The sequence below is a fragment of the Vanacampus margaritifer genome, chromosome 6, assembly GCF_051991255.1.
Source record: "Vanacampus margaritifer isolate UIUO_Vmar chromosome 6, RoL_Vmar_1.0, whole genome shotgun sequence".
NCBI classification, from domain to species: domain Eukaryota; kingdom Metazoa; phylum Chordata; class Actinopteri; order Syngnathiformes; family Syngnathidae; genus Vanacampus; species Vanacampus margaritifer.
Window position 1 is genome coordinate 3,326,895 of NC_135437.1, and position 17,874 is coordinate 3,344,768.

The window sequence follows — 17,874 nt, forward strand, 5'->3', positions numbered from 1 at the left end:
TCTCTCTCTCTCTCTCTCTCTCTCTCTAACACACACACACACTCAGTGCTTGACATTTAAGGTCATCTACACCTAAATTATTAGAAATGGTCATGAATGCAACACATGCACACCACCTGTTTTCTTTTGTGGTCATAATGCACCATATTCTGCCATGTGCGGAAGAGCGAAAATGCGCAAAGTTGCTCATTTTTATGGCTGCTCAAAGATTCCCTTTGACATAAGTCTGTTATTGACACACCTTGATACTAGGGTGGAGCGAACCCTTAAATGTGGGTGTTCCCTGTCAAATCTGGGCTTGCGCTCTGGGTCGACTAGGACACTTTTTGTCTCATGCACGTCAGAGAGTAGTAAACCACGTGCCCTGGGAAGGCAAACCGATTCACATGGTTATTCATTCATTTTGAACTTGATGCCATCATTTCCCCCCCAAAAAGCCACGACAGAGGCATGTTTATTACTTACATTGCCTTTCCTTTTACCTACACTCAATAATCATTTAGGACCCGAGGACACTAATTGTTGAAGCTTTATAGGTGGAATTTGTTCCAAATCTTGCTTGTTGAACAAGTTCTGTTGCATAACAGTCTGGGGTCGCCATTGTTGCCACCACACATTTTCAATAAGAGACAGGTCTGGATTGTTGGCAGGCCAGTCTCATAGTCAAAATCATTTACTACGATAATCAACATTATGAACACGGGAAAACAAAGAAACGTTTTCCAACACTACCTAGTCATGCTTCTATAACACATGCAGAAAGTGGCATGGCATTCTCAACTTTCACAGCTTTTTTGTAACGTGTTTTAGGCTTCAAATTGAAAATGAGAGAATATTTGCAAAAAACAGTAGCGTTCATCAGTTTGATCAGTAAATATCCTGTCTTTGTAGTGAATACAGTTGAATATAGGTTAACTCGAACTTGCAAATCATTGTATTCTGTTTTTATTTACATCTCATATGGACTGAAAACTCATCTCCATTTTTGTTGTTTTTACCTGTGTGGCCCTAAAATCCTTCTTGGTGTTGAACTTTAGATACATTTTAATGAATAGGGGAGCAATTTCCACTTTAACTGTTATTATTCACAATTTTTTGGGAAGCAATTATCTCTGTTGTGTGGGTTCGGGTTATTTTTTTCAGTATTCAGGTGAGGTTTACCAGTTTTTGACACACTGACATGATATTGTGACGTATATTTAAAGTATTCTGCTTTTCTGAACACATTCTTTTTTTTATGCCGTGCATTGATTTTAAGTTGGTAAACTTTAATTTTTGAAGCATCAATATTCCATGAATTAAACAGAAAAACATGATTTAAAAAATTTATAATTTTGTTTTTATTCCATCCATCCATCCATTTTCTTGGCCGCTTTTCCTCACTAGGGTCGCGGGGGTGCTGGAGCCTATCCCAGCTGGCTTCGGGCAGTAGGCGGGGTACACCCTGAACTGGTTGCCAGCCAATCGCAGGGCACACAGAGACGAACAACCACACTCACATTCACACCTAGGGACAATTTGGAGAGTTCAATTAACCTGCCATGCATGTTTTTTGGAATGTGGGAGGAAACCGGAGTACCCGGTGAAAACCCACGCAAGCACGGGGAGAACATGCAAACTCCACCCAGGAAGGCCGAAGCCCGGACTCGATCTCACGTCCTCTGCACTGGGAGGCGGACGTGCTAACCAGTCAGCCACCGTGCTGCCCTTGTTTTTATTCTATAAGTTAAATAAAACAAAGTAAAACAGTATTGCGTATTTGTAATGCATTGCTTGTCTGCTTTACCTTTGGCATGTTCACTATTGCAAATAATCAAAAAATGCAGCTGTATGACCTGGATTGCCAGTACACATCGATGTATGTTAAATATGTATTGTAAAAAATAATAATAAAAAAATACACATACATGATTTGTTCGACCACTGTCAATAAATCAATAAAATATCAGACGCAATTGACTATTTTTGCGCATATTGTCTTCAAATCATGTATGTCAAGCCGCTTCTAATGCAAAGCAAGTGCACAGTAAAACTGGACAGATTTATAATGATGTTGGGGTTTTTTTAACACACGGAGCAAAATAGGTAATAAAAGCATAAGGTAACCAATTATGCTTTTATTAGCAGCAGAACAGAGGGAGAAAAAAGTAGTCTTTAGAGATGAAGTTCACAGACATTGCAGTCACAGAAAGTGGCGAAGTACACTTGTATGGTTGTGGTACAAAGTCAGCCGGTCAAATAAAAAATCCAACGTGACACACATTGTCTGAGACTAATTCAACATGAACCAGGCAGGCGCATACACAAGAGCACATGGCGGGCTTTTGAAGGCAGATTCCTTGGAAAGCATTGTCCTCCAGAGTTCAAGTTAACCCTTCACTGTGGATAAGGCAGATTGTGGCATGTCCTCCATTCCAAAAAGACTCCATCTTAGCAAGGAGGAGATATTAGGGTCAAATGACTTATACCATATTATCCAGCAGGCTTTGGGAAAATACCTAATGTGGAAGTGGATTGTCCTTCAAGATCCTTCAAGGTCAAGGGAAATAATACCTATTCAGTATGATGAGGGACGACCTCACCCCAGGCCTCCTCTCAGCTATTTGCCCCTAAGGCTTTCTTCCTGCCTTTCTGACAATGGGAGGAATCCAATTCTGGAAAACAAAAGAAAATATTTGTTCAAACAAATTCAGATTTTTATATAACGAATTGATGTAAAAAGCTACAATGAAAACAGTGTGTTTGCATTTGTGACTGTTAATTTGTGGAACGTTAGAAGTTGAATACCTGAAGTTAAAAAATTTGGAGATAACTAAAATTATCAGGAAAAATATGCCTCTAACATCTCACAAAACTTCAGCTAAGTGATTGTGTAACAGATTAAAGCCACGCGTATTTTGTTAGTTTTTTGTTTTTGCTCGTGCGTAGTCTTCTAACATAAAGCTAAATACAGTTTAAAAAGTTACACAGTGAATCAAAACAATGCACATGTAGTGACCAGAATTATTATTGTTTTTTAATTTCATTTTTCATTTTGTTTTTTTAAATATAATTATTTATGTAGAGGGGGGGCACGGTGACTGACTGGTTAGCACGTCGTGCTGATGGCGTGAGATCGAGTCCAGGATTCGGCCTTCCTGGGTGGAGTTTGTGTGTTCTCTCCATGCCCGTGTGGGTTTTCTCCGGGTACTCTGGTCTCCTCTCACATTCAAAGACATGCATGGCAAGTTAATTGAGGGCTCTGAATTGTCTTAGGTGTGATTGTGTGTGTGGATGGTTGTTTTTCTCTGTGAGTCCTGTGATTGGCTGGCAACCGGTTCAGGTTGTAATCTGCCTACTACCTTTTGCCGGCAGTCCCGCGACCCTTGTGAGGAGTAAGTGGTTAAGAAAATGGATGGATTAATATTTTTGAAGAATTTTCAGGGCAGCTTTGTTAGTTTTTGCCCCCCCCCCCTCCTCTCCATGCTTATTTTTAGTTTAGTAATGGTTATAGTATTACCATAGTTTTTGTTTTTAAATTTTTTATTTAGTTTTTAATTTGTGTAAGATTTTGAAAATAAAACACCATAGTAATTGTTATGTAGTAAAAATTCAACAAAAATATTAATTTAATTTTTTTTTTAAAAACATCCATCCACAAATCAAATACGAAATATATATAATTTTTTTCAATTTTAGTTACCGGTAACTAAAGTAACTGGTAGTGACAAATGGTTTTATGATGGCAATGGGGATTAAAAAAAAAAAAAAAAACTAACTAAATCTTTCAAACAAATTGAGGGTGACCCAGAAGAGATTGTGACTGAGATCTCCGTTTCAGCACTCCTCTAAACGGCAGTGATCTGTTTATATTACAACAGTTGGTAAAAAATGAAAATAAAGAATCATCAATAACAATCAAATGCTTTGATTTTTCCTCATGAATGTCTTATTATCATATTGTCAGTGTTTCTCATTTTGAATAATACGAACAATCCTCTCTATTGACGAAGAAAACATTTTTTTCCTGCATGATATATGCTCACGGGCGGCACGGTAGCTGACTGGTTAGCACGTCCGCCTCCCAGTGCTGAGGACGTGAGATCGAGTCCGGGCTTCGGCCTTCCTGGGTGGAGTTTGCATGTTCTCCCCGTGCTTGCGTGGGTTTTCTCCGGGTACTCCGGTTTCCTCCCACATTCCAAAAACATGCATGGCAGGTTGATTGGACACTCCAAATTGTCCATAGGTGTGATTGTGAGTATGATTGTTCGTCTCTGTGTGCCCTGCAATTGACTGGCAACCAGTTCAGGGTGTACCCCGCCTACTGCCCGAAGCCAGCTGGGATAGGCTCCAGCAACCTCCGCGACCCTTGTGAGGACAAGCGGTAAAGAAAATGGATGGATGGATATATGCTCACTTTCACTATGCATGTTTTAAAACCACCCATCCATGGATTGGGCAAGTTCAGTTTGCTATCTGACAGTCAAAATTAATCTCAACCAGCCTCTCCAGAACACCACAAAAACCCTGATGTTGGGCTGAAGTACAAAGAAGATTTGGGGATTTCAGCAAGTTCCCAAACATTTCAAGTCCTATAATATTTGCAGCCACATTTCAATGAAAGCACAATAGCACATTAATTCAGCTATGTAAATAATTATTTCAGTGAATCGATGCACAAATAATCTGTGATCTATGTGGGCTGGAGGAATTAAGGCACGATTAATTCATTGCTTGATTGGAACAACGATGTGCATGCTGCGATCGCTGGATGCCCAGGGGAAACTGATAATAAATTGTCCTGGGGGGTAGGTTATGTTCATGTCAACTGTATCAGAGAGTTCATGCATGACGTGCGCACTGGATGACATCGCACTTTGTCTCCGCACAACCCACAGACGAAGGTAAACTTCATCACACTCACCCACCCCTGTCAGGGACCATGGGTGCCCCCGAACCACACACGCGCGCACACACACACACACACACACACACACACACACACACACACACACGCACACACACACACACACACTCACACTCACACTCACACTCACACTCACACACACACACACACACACACACACACACACACACACACACACACACACACACACATATACACAAAATGATGCCCGATGCACCGTACGCTCCCGGGGGTTCCAAATAACTTGCTCGTCCTAATTCTCATTTATGGGCCATGACGCGTTTTACTGTGCAATAAGTTAATGTCATACCATGTTTTATTTCCTTTATCACCTGAGTGCATTTATCCAGACAGTAGGCCTATTTGTATCCATTTCCCTGACAAGTACCTCATATGTCGTCTACGACTCAGAGATTCTCTCCGCCCTCTTTGCAATGACTTTGGATTTCTTAAAGGGATTGCTGCTACCATAGTCAATTGGAGGCGTTTCTCAATGCAAACGAGACCAGACTTGCGAGAGCGTGGCTGTTTAGAACAGGTGGGATTTATCAACACACGTGTGCGTACGACAGGCGTCTGCACGTTTGATAAATCTATATTTTTTTGTACTTACGCACACTCTAAGTTTCAGTCACACACATGAATTTAGAACTTGTTTCATGCACTTTTTGATAAATGAGGCCCCAGCATGGTCTCTTTGTGGGCCGATCAGGTTCATCACACTAAGTTATCTCATTATTCTATATGGTCTATATGGACTTTGGTCAACAATATGACTGGTTCCTACAAGGTTATGAGCATTGAATTGTCTGAAATACTCGCCTCTGTGACAGACATGCAACTATCGCTTAGTGGATGCAATTGTGAACAGGTTATCTACAGAGCTACATCGCTAAAAAGAAAAGAAAAAAAAACAAACATCCTACAACCTGACTTAAAAGGACCCTGTGGCATTCCCAGGACAGCTGTGAGACACATCCCCTCAATCATGTCCTAAGTCTATGCTCTCTTATTGACGATAACCTAGTCTCCATCAGGTTGCAGGGGGGAAGCACAGTGGGTAAGAGGCTAACATGTCTGCCTGACAGAGGTTCGGGGTTTGTGTCTCGACTGATGTTTGAATTTTCTCCCCATGCTTTCCAGGGTTTTCTCCTGGCACTCCAGCTTCCCCCCATATTCCGAAAACATGGCTAGCGACCAATCATGGGTGTTGCCCACCTCCCGCCCCAAATCAGTTGGGATAATAACCTAATAACACACACCAGTACTACTAACCAAGACGGCGAGTGAAAGCAACAAATAATCCACTAAAGGCTGCAGGGAAGGAGGGAACAAACTAGAAGCAAACTAATGAGATAATGACAAACACCTGGATATGAGACAAGGGGCTGAGGGAGCTGATTGGAAAACACAAGGGGTCCGGGATGACGAGTACAATGACAATAAAGAGACACATGACAACTAAAATGAACCAAAACCAAACACTGATCATGACACCAGCTGCACTGTAAACCACGCAAGACTTCAAATTAAAAAGTTATATACCAAGTTTGTCTTATTTCTTGATAATTTTATTTTGAATATACATGTTTTGCTGAGAGGCTATTCTTTTTGGGTAGTACTTGACACCAATGATTATACTACCACGCTGAACCTAGAGTATGCATTTGGTCACAAAAATGTTGTGATGGTTTTTCACAGTTTCTCGCATTTAAAGTAATGCATAAGCATTATGCATTACTTATACATATTGTAGCATTGGCGAAAGAATCAGGCCAAGTGTGGAGCTCTTTTTAATGAACAGTTTTTAATGAACAGAGAGTGGGCCGTAACTACACTAGAACACAACGCTCAATCATGCGCGTAGCTTAGAACAACAGTCTGTGATCCCTTCATTGCCCGTCCAGATCGTTGGAAACTACTCAACCCGCGACCCACCCACAAGGGTTGCTACAATATCTACAACATATCTCTATTTTTTCTTACAAGTCTGACTCATTCCAAATATTCACTGCTCACATTGGGGGTGGAGCGGGCAGGGTAGACGCGCTTAGGACAGACCTATCACGCTCGTCTTTACATTTTCAAAATTGTGCTGGTAACATTAGTGATGTTTGACTTTAATGTAATCCCACTTGAAATATAAAGCATAAAGTGGAAATTTGTAGTGCTCATCTGACACACGGATTTCTGACATGCGTCGTTAGAAGACGTCTCATTATCCCAAAACATTTCAACCTGCTATCTCCTCGCTCCTTTGTCAATCATCTCCCTCCTAGATAGAGTGTCTGGTGGGAGGTGCTAGCATGTAAACAAGGAAGCGAGGACCTAGCAATTGAGAAATGAGATGAACCCATAGTAGCTAGTAGAGGCTTGTTTCTAGATAGCTGGCTGTGGCATAAATAGCACTGAGTTTGCTTCTATGGTTGACCGCCTTCATCCTGTGCATAAGTGACCTAAGTGTGTTGCGGCAGCCTTAAAATGCGGGTGTCCAGCCGAAGCTTTTTGGGATAGTCTCCGCAGTTTGCAAAATGTCATAAAGTGTGATTCTCAGTTTTGATTCAATGCGTTTTCATGAGGCGCAGAATCCCAATTTTGACCAGCAAACTGCGATGTGATGTGTTTATTTATGTGGTTCAACTAATAGATGTACTGTATATAGTTCACTTTCTGCTGTTGCAGTCACATTAGCGGAAATCTGACACATAGGAGGGGCCTGTTTCCATTCTGAGGTCTGCCATGACCCATATATAATCGAACCAGGGTCACCTACTCCGAGGACGAGCCTCGACACATGGTCGACACATGGTGCGGGTGCTCAACGCAGTGAGCTAACCATCACCCTGACATTGGAAAGGTTTATGTGACTTAAGAGGCATGTTTTTCCATTTAAAATGTGACAAATAGATGAGTAAACATCCACAGGTGTAAAGTTCATTATATCCTCAACTCTTATCTTTTGATCATGCTTACAAATAAGGTTAAATATAATAGACATCTAATTCTAAATTGATGCTGATGGGCTAAGTTGTCTTATACTCACGGTTCTGTGTTTCTGTGGTGGCAAAGCAATCACTGAAGAGGCAATGCATGGTGTGACAGAAATTGTCCAAAAGGGATTTTGGAGAAGCAAACCTCCATCTGGATTCTGGCACTCTGTCTGACTCCTCTGTTAAACAATCCCAAATGTCCTGTATTGCATCTGGAAGCTCCTGCTGGAACACCTGTACACAAACACACCGTTTTTAGTCATTTGCTGTATCATTGTGGTGCTGAGTATCTCATGAGAAACAGATCTGCATTGCAAGGTCAGATTGACACTTGAAATAATATTCACATTCTTCGACAATTCAACATTCTACAAATAAAACTAATCAGAACTAAATAAAAACATACACAAGGAGCTCACTCATGACCAATTCAGTGAGTTACAACACAATCAGCAGCATTATTTTCATTAGATCAGATTAGATGAAAATGTTATTTGAGGGCAAATGTAATACACGTGTCAGCCTCATGAGCAGTAGCAATAACCTGACTGCTTATCTAGATGGGCAGCTAGCTACACGGAGAGCACAGAAACTGCAACCTGTAATGACTACCACATTTCGAGAAGTTTTGGTTTATGTAAACCTGCATTGATTTGAGGAAATATTGGTCTTATTAACCACAATTTTGGGACACTGAAATTATTGCTCTTTGAACACTCATTGGGTATATCCTTTTGCCAGAATTATCACCAAATAATACATATAAGCAATTATTAGAAGAATGTTGTGCAATACAATTGTATTAGGAATATTCAATACCGCTTTTTTTCCAGACCGATACCAGTACGAGTACTCAACTATTGAATAGTCACTGATACCAAGCATCAATACCACTAGTACTTTCAATACATAAAAAAAAAAAAAAATTGGGGGGGCTTAGTTAAAGAGCAATTATTGTATGAGTGCAAACGGGAAATAATCATTTCACTTTATAACAAACGATCAGTTCCAGAGCTGACGAGTACAATATATAAATTCAGTTCTAGCCCAATTTGTCAGAATTCCCATATGTTTTACATTTTGTCAAGAACATTAACGCGGGACAATTATTGCAGTATATTATGTAATTAATTGAATAAAAAGAATTTTGAATACTGTTCAATTGCACAACATAGCCACTCTATCACCATAATCTCTAATAAATTATGGCTTCAATATTTGTTTTCTGCAATATAAAAAAAATATGACATATGGAGACACGAATGACGCTTTTCATTAGTGATGCACCGAATATTCAGCCTCCGAAATTTTTCGACCGAAAATGGCTTTTTAGGTTGTGGTGACGCAAACAAAAAAACTGCTGCAAGCAAGCGTCTGTATGAATTAAACAGCGAACGTGGGGTCCGCCTTTTCTTCTCGCTGGCTTTTCACCGTGTGAGTTTGCACCGGCAGATGATGACGTTGGCTGCTGTGGAGTGGTCCCTTGGAGACCGCCTTACCATTCTCTCCCCAATTGTGCATTTGTGTGTAATTTCCCACCCAGCACCCATAGTTGTGTCACGGTCAGAGCTTAAAAAATTATTTTAAGATTATAATAATGCTTAATTCAATGAATTGATTCCTACAATGATTCAAATGGATTGTCCCATGTTGTCATATCTATTCATGAAATACGTTGAGATCAACCAGCCACACACATCTACAGAGATGCCTTTAATACACAAATACAAATACACAAATATCGTGTTACCCAACCTAGGCCACAACTTAGACCCACTTTTAGGTGGTCTAAATTCTACTTTACTTTCTGCCACCAAATGGGGTATATGCCACGGAGTAGGCGGGACTTCCGACTTCCTGGTTTTCGCACATCAGCTTTGTTTCCATTTCCTGTTTGCGACGTTTGGGCCGCGTCCTAGTGTGTGTGCTTACGCCTTTGTGTCCCTCGGTTGCGCATTCCCGTCAACGAGTGCGAGTGTGTAGTGTGTCTGTCTCAGTTCTCCGAAGCATTTCAGAGAGTTAACACGCCCATCGGCGGGAGCATGCGGTTGGGGGGGTGAGTGTTGGAACTCGGCAATCAGTGGCGGGAAACGACGCTGATGTGTGAAAACCGGAAGTCGGAAGTCCGTGGCATCCACCCCCATTGTCAGGTGCGCCGGGGCAGGGACGTAAAATAGAGAATGTCCACGATCCATCGGAACACACAGCGAGGCGTAACGCTGTCTGCCTAATTTCCAAGTATGGTAAATTAGACTTACCAAACACTAAAATTAAGATGTGCCAGTTTTTATGCCGAGCACACATCCGCCAGTCTACAATAATAGGGCCCCATATGTGCAGAGAGTTTTTGACTTAAGCTACGTACACACATAAAGATAATCAGGCTGTTTGTGGCCCGATTTTGCTCCTTCCAGACCAAGGAAGACAAATGGCAAATTACCTTATCCCTTAAAATTAGCCCATGTTCTAGGTGTTTTAAGAGTGTATTAGTCTCAATAATAGGGTCCAAACCGGATCGGGGGTTATCAATTCACAATAAAAAACTGTGTGTGATGATTCCAGTGTCAGAGAATTGTGATGTGAACTGTAGCCAATCAAGAAGAGACCTGAATAATGAACAAGGAAACAAAAAAAGGAGGACCAAGCACTGCTGTAGAATGCTACATTAGCTTTGTAAGGTTTGTGTGTGTGTGTGTGTGTGTGTGTGTGTGTGTGTGTGTGTGTGTTGTGTTTTAATGATTAACATTCCATTAGAGGTTGATTTCATTTCATATTTTTGTGACATGTTATCTGAACAGCAATAACATTATATTTCTAACTTTTTTCTTCCAATTTTATAACACAATGTCTTTATTGTACACAGCCTCCTGCCCATTGACAGCTGAGGCAGCCCGCGACCCTCATGAGGATAAGCGGTTTGGAAAATGATGGATGTTTTTATTGTTTTCCGTGCAGTGGTAATACTCCTTCATGGTCTGTGACTTCTTCAGGCCCAGGCCCAAAAATCAATCAGGTATCAGTATTTACGAGAGGAAGACTTTCTCAGTCCAATTACCCTGAACAAATTCCCCCGGCTACCCCTTTACAACCTCGCCTACACAAGACTCCAACCCTAATGAAATCATTAAAAAGGCCAAATTTTATCTCCCGATAATGACTGTCCTATCCTGATTACCCCACGGGCCCATTCCTCTATTCATTCCAAATAATCATGAATAGGGTCAATGTGACATCTTGTGCTTTCAAATGCACTAAGAGCCTTGTGTTCTGAAGCAAACTCAATTAAGTGTTAAATTCTTTCAAGTAGTCACTTAATACAGACATGGTAGAGAAGCATGACCGCTGCCTTACCTCTGGAGGATACGACTGCACAAAGACTCCCTCAGCGTCTTGCAGACGTCTCTCTAACTCTGTAGTATAAGGACGCGAAGGATGTCTTTCTGGCATCACTCGGATTATCTGGGAATTGAATTTTGGTTTAAGACACTATTTTTATACATGCAAAAATTATTTCAACACATTAGTGTGGTTATAAAACATTTCAGACAAATTGGTAGCCTGGCCAAACACATGCACCTTGTTTGTTTGTTTTGTTAGCAGGTTGTCACTGCCACAATAGATAGTTAGATTTAGATTACACAGTGACATGCTACAATAGTGTAAAACAATACAATACAATACAATACAGTACAGTATGCAATGGTGCAATCAGACCGAATACGAGCTGAGCGTTTCCGGCTGAATGCCTAGGGTGACCAGAAGTCGCACTTTACCCGGGACAGTCTCACTTTTGAGCCTTATGTCCCAAGTCCCAGCGGATTTTGCCAGCCCCAATGTTTTGTCCCACTTTTACCCAGGTCCTGTCGCAGTTTTAAAATCATTTGTTTGGCCCATGTATGTGTCAAAGTTATGTATATGTTATCAAAGCAATTCATACAGAATACCAATTAAAAATGCAATTAACTGTTATATTTCTAAGTATTCTCAGCAGACATGTTTTCGTCAGCTACTTCCAGCTTCTGTGTCTAAGAATCATGTTGTTTAGCACTGTTGAACTGTCAACCAAGACAGCATTTAGCACTGGCTAATGTAATAACACAACTACCGATCACCAGATTGACTAGTGATTACATTTGTTATAACTACTTCCTGGTGAGAATTTGTTGTATATTGTATGCATTTGATTTTCAGCAAATTTGTAGTGTCCCAGTTTTTAAACTGGAAAATCTGGTCACCCTAGGTGTGTTTCCATTTATAGTGCATATATAATGCAGTTCATGTGGTCATGCGATTGTGTGTCGGGGGATGCATTTGAAGCACTAATTTTGCTTCTTTACCCATTTTTCCTAGCTGATAGCTGTAGTGAACTTTAGGCAGCATCACGTCAGCGATAGACAATCGGCGTCAAGAATGTACTCACTACGTCACTCGCAGGTGCAGAACAAGATGTTGACTTTTATTTTTATAGGCTCTTGTTTGAAACAGCTATTTAATATACCGGTACCCTGCACTATCTGTGTCAGTAAACATCTGTGTGTTAACAGATGCCCACTTCTCGCTGACTGGACATATTTCATATGCTACCATAAATGTTGAAGTCCTCCAACCTAAACTTTTTGTGAAGTTGCCTCGGCATAAATCATTATGACTGAAAAGTAGCGCTAAAATGCTAGGAATAGCACAAACACTGAATGGAATGTGTACACTCATCACAATATCTAGTTCATTGCCCAGCATTCTATGTGGTGGGCAGGCTTGGGGAGTAACGGAATACATGTACTGGCGTTACGTAATCAGAATACAATTCTTTTTAAACTGTATTCCCTTAGAGTACAGGGAAAAAACATGTAATCAGATTACAGATACATTAATTAAAAATTGGGATTACAATTTATTTGAAGTGTGTGTGTGTGTGAGAGAGAGAGAGAGAGAGAGAGAGAGAGAGACAGACAGACAGACAAACAGACAGACAGAGCGAGAGAGCACACGCGTGCAAGAGAGAGCGGGACCATTGCTACTGGAGCTGTACATGTCCGGGAGGTGGGGAACTGACGTGTCGTGTCCTCCACATGGCTTGTTTTGCCGGTCACGTCAACCCCTGGACCACTGGATGCTGCGGCTGGAGTTAGACCAGGCAATTTCTTTCTTTCTTTTTTTATGTTCAAATAAACTGTTATTTTGTTATCAAAGGCACTTTTTGGAATGTTGTTTTGTAGCAGAAAAACATTATTTAGACATTTGAATTGTCACAAAAGAAAAAAATTGTGTTAAAGTCAAAGTTGCTTGAAATGTTTCTTTTACAAAAAGTTCTTTTTTGTTGTCAGAAATTGGGATTTGGACAAAACTTACCGGTGGCTATAGTCTAACGCTGATAACTAAAGAATGGAAAAAGATAGATTATACACTTTCTTTCTCCTGAAAGAAGAGGGTCTAATCTTTCTTTTGGTAGGTTCCATATTCTGTGGGCCTTGCAAGATCAGTCAAAATCCAGTAAAATGGCTGGTATTGAAGTGGTTGCTCCAATGAAAATGGCTGAGATTAAATGAGTAAATGTATTTTGGCAAATGATTAAGCCACTCAGGAACTGTTTTACATTGTGGGGTGGGAGCCAAATATGTCGTTTAACACTTCAAAGCTGGAGCATCATTTAATTTAATTTTCTCAAAATTTCGATTTGTCTTTTGGGCATGAAAGTTCATTTGAACACTTTAACACATTAACACACATCTAACTTAAAACTGCAGAGGAACTTGCATAACAAATTACATTGTGTCATGATATTTTTTGTGATTATATTTGTGTATTGTGACACTTAAATTAGTCATTGCACATACAGTGAGAGCGAGTGAGAACATAGCTTCCACTCTCCAGGGAAGACCTAACACTATGGTTTTGGAATGCTTGTGTGGGTATTTTTTGGCAAGTATAAAATCAGATGTCACTAGAGTTTAACAAAAGTTTGTGGTCCCTTTTTTAGTTCATCCAAAAGATGTTCAATTTGACTTTGTTTCCATCGCACATCCATTCAAGCATGCCTGTGTGGGACCTTGCTATGACTTTTGGCTTCATGTTAGAACAGCAGCTAAAATAACGGCTTCTATTTAAAGATGCCTTACAGAGCACACAAGGACACCATCCAAACAAATAGTAAAATTGAGGTTAAAAAACACACACACACACAAATGTATATGTAAAATCAAGACTATGCGGAGTGTAACACTGAATAGATGTTTTTGAGTTTGGCTTTAAAGAAAGAAAAAGAAGAGTTTGTTTTGCGCAGGTCAGGTGGTAATGTGTTTCAGAGAAGGTGAGCAATGCGACTGAATGTTCTGCTCCCCGCACTGATGAGGCTGGCAGGCGTGACAGTGAGCTGGACTAAGAACAAGGCTCTAAAGCCCGGCACAAGCTTGCTAGGGTGAGCGCACGTAGCGAGTGTCGCTTTTTTGTCAGGCTCCGTTCAATGTTGCAAAATATTACAAAGACACTTGCTCGACACTCTCGATTCCTTTTTATATTTTAAAACCCTTTTTCTTATCGCAGAGAAATTTTGAACCAAAATGTGTTCAAAATGTGATGGCTCAGTGAGATACGGACTTAAGGGTTAAAGACGAGGTGACAATTTGTATAATGTCTGACAGGTATGGCAGACAGAGGTTATGTATGGCATTCAAAGCGAGCAGGAGGATTATGAAATGTATTTTGTAAATCTGGGGTGATGTGGTGGACGGAAGAAGTTGAAAGACGAATGTGTGCAGTAAGTCCACAAGGAGCTATTGCTAAATGAAAAAGAAAAAACAGAAGAAAGTGCTCTTTCTAAAGTATTTTTGAACTGTGAAGGAGCTATTTTTGTGTTTTCCGTCCTGGCCTGGTCGTTGGTGACATATACAATGCTCAATGGGACTTGGTGAGTTTACTTTAGTATTTTATTTCATGCAATGAACATTTTATCATATTGTACTGGTCATAATTAAAAAAGAAAGCTAAGGTGTCAAATTTATGTTGTTTTATGTTCAAAAGATGGATGTAAATGGCGACATTGCACTTAATTGAACGTGGGTCAAAGAACAATGTCCTTGCGTTGTTTTTTCCATCAGCCACTGCCATTTCAAAACCGCGTTCTTGTAACTGTATTGATTTCACTCGACGGAAAATGTATTTTTATTTTTATTGGAAGCTACTAGTTGTATTAATTTGGGTTATTTATGCATATTATGTTGTTATGATAGGCTATTGAGGTTTGGTTCAGAAACCTCTGAACAAATCGCGGAGTTGGATTCTTTGTGTGAGAGACAAGATGGCGAGCCACCCACGAATCCCTTGAACTGTGTCTCACGCAGGAGTGCAGAGCACATGCTGGACGTTTTATTATTTCTTCAAACCTAGTAAGATCTATCTATCTGCTACACAGCAGTGGACTCTCAAAGACTCAGGATGTACTATTCTGGACAATCAGAAGAAAAGGAACGTTTGGAACTAGAGAAATTGAATATTCAAGCTCATTCAGCCTTTTGCTGAAACGTTTTGAGTTGTAAATTGTGTCACTTTCATTTTTGTCGACCACATAATGCTGAAATAAACATCGATTTGGTTTAAGTAACGAAACTGGGAATTTGTTTAAACCTAAAGGTGCACTTAGATAATTGTACTGAACTTACTTGAAAGAAACGTGAGGGTAATTCAAAATATATGTGAATTATCAGATTAGAATTTGATACAACAACCCGGGTTGATAAGTGTTAAACATTTAAAAACAGTTAAACACTTGAGAACAGTTAAACTACTGAGAACTATATTCTTCTTAACTAAATAATAGGTTTAAAAGAAAAGGAATTGGTAACCAAAACATTCACTTGACAAAAGAGGGAAATTATTTTTCTTTAACCAATAGTGAATTTAAATATCAAATTGTATGTAAATTGTCGGTCTATTGTATGTTTTTTTTTTTTAATAAAAACTAAAATAAGCCGTCAGTTTAAACTCATTCCTTGGTCTGTGGTCCTTTATTTGTTTTTTATTATTGCCACTACTGTGCAGTACTATAATAGCCAAATTTATCACTATGGTCCATAGACTATTAAATGTAATCACTCTACTGTAGAAGTGTCACATGTTGATCACAGTTTCTCAGGGCTCAGGTAATGACCAATCACGGCTCAGCTTGCAAGTATCTCAAACTCAAAACAGGTCCAGTGCCGCGTACCGCTGCTTTTGCACAGCGTGCGCAGGGCACCATCGTTTGTGGGAGGGAAGCCCCTATTTGCGCGAGGGGATGTATTGCAACATTACCGAGTGTGCACACTACGACGTGACATTCATTCAAACACACATAGTACCCCAATTCCAAACATGTCTACAGCTTCTGAAAACTGTGGCGAAGCAAACTATTCTGTATTTTGTAAATTTTCTGTTGTTTAAATTCAACTACGTAAAATGATAAATAGTACGATGGTTGGTTCTATCTGCCTTGATAGAAAAAAGAATCATACAGCTATTTCTATTCTAATTAAAAAATGGTGTAAATGTTGGTTTTATTTGTGTTAACCCATATTTCCACACAATAAGTCATACAGTATTGTTTTACTGGACAGTAGTTGGAATCATTTTAACTGCAGCACTTTGTTTATGTTTTTATGTTTGTTGGTTGCCTGTCTTTTAATACTGCTCCGTATGCCATTGAATTGCCCCACATCAGTTATTAATTTGAGAAACTTATTATCATACACTTTTTCTATATCAGTGGGATTTACTATAATTGAAACCTGTTTTGTTCTTTGTTTTGTTTAAATCCAGCAATAACCTATTAAATGTTGAACCAGTTTTCAATGTCTTCAATTAATTTTCAACTGTTGTCACAAGCTAGTCCAGCTTTTTACCAGAGTAGGAGATAGATGTGTCATCAGAAACTAACATTTGAATACGTTTGATAGATATTACAGATGTCACTGATACATAGCATGAATAATTTACAGATATTCAGATGAATAATATAGGGCCAAATAGAAACCCTTGGGCAACCCCTATGAGTTACCGTATTTTTATTTTTTTTTTACATTGGTAAATCATTTATATGTTATGATCAATAATGTTATATTTTTTTAAGTCTACAAAAACATCAACTCAAATTTTTTTATTATCTATTGTAGATATTCTCGATATGCCTTCCACAAGTTCCATCACTACCATTGAGGTGGTCCTTTTTTCTCAAAAAGCCATATTGGATCTCCTCTTAATACCGCCACTATCACGTCCATCAATACTATAAAAAAACAAACAAACAATAAAACAACTGTGCCCATACATTATCCGGAGGAGTTCAGAATCAGTTATCGTTTAAGAACATGACAAAACATTTCAAATTTGTTGATTCAATTTTTTTTAGCTACATCAGCTAAGCACTACTGATTCTGAAGTTCGTGGGCAAATATGACAGACAAACCTAACATCCACGGAGACATACTGAAAGCATTGCAACCAAGAAAAACACCACAATCTAAAAAGTACACTGTTGGGACTAAATTGATTTAATTTCACTCGACAAATAATGGAATTTAGATTGCAAATAGGTCAGTGCCTCTATATTGTTATCATAGAACTATCAGGACATTGATGCTAGGCAAAAATAGATGAATACTGCCAATTGTTTTGGCTTAGAAGGGGTTATTTTCTTGCAACTGTCCTATTTCAGACTAAAGTGCTGAAAAAAGCCCTTTACAAAAAGGCTTCATCCTAGATGCTGGCTGAGATGAGGTCTATTGTGGTGCACTGTCGGCTCACCTCACATCACATACGTTGACCATTAATTTGCATTTAAGGTTTTGGACCTTGCAGTCACCACTGAAACATTTAGGCCAAAAATTAGTGCTTACCTTTTTTAACACGCCATGGTTAACAAGGAACCACATCCTCTGGAGGTGAACTTCTTCCAAGTTGTCCACCTGTAATTTCTAAAAGAGGAGGAAGATCTAAGCACTGTTCAAC

The 17,874-nt window shown here is 39.6% G+C and overlaps 1 protein-coding gene across 3 annotated transcripts in view; it reads right to left on the reverse strand.

Annotated features, from left to right (window-relative positions):
• Positions 1 to 953: 953 nt before the first annotated feature.
• The window catches only part of il34 (interleukin 34), a 73,700-nt gene continuing 56,779 nt past the window's right edge, over positions 954 to 17,874 (reverse strand). The window contains exons 5-9 of one of the 3 annotated variants that reach the window (XM_077568093.1): positions 17,763 to 17,840; positions 11,248 to 11,355; positions 7,950 to 8,130; positions 2,554 to 2,654; positions 954 to 2,429 (exon numbers count right to left, since the gene is read on the reverse strand). In XM_077568093.1, coding sequence (XP_077424219.1) covers positions 2,596 to 2,654; positions 7,950 to 8,130; positions 11,248 to 11,355; positions 17,763 to 17,840 — 426 coding nt within the window. In that variant the 3' untranslated portion in view covers positions 954 to 2,429; positions 2,554 to 2,595. Of the gene's footprint in view, positions 2,655 to 7,949; positions 8,131 to 11,247; positions 11,356 to 17,762; positions 17,841 to 17,874 lie in introns of all 3 variants that reach the window. The other 2 variants (XR_013294474.1, XM_077568092.1) reach the window with 2 other exon arrangements.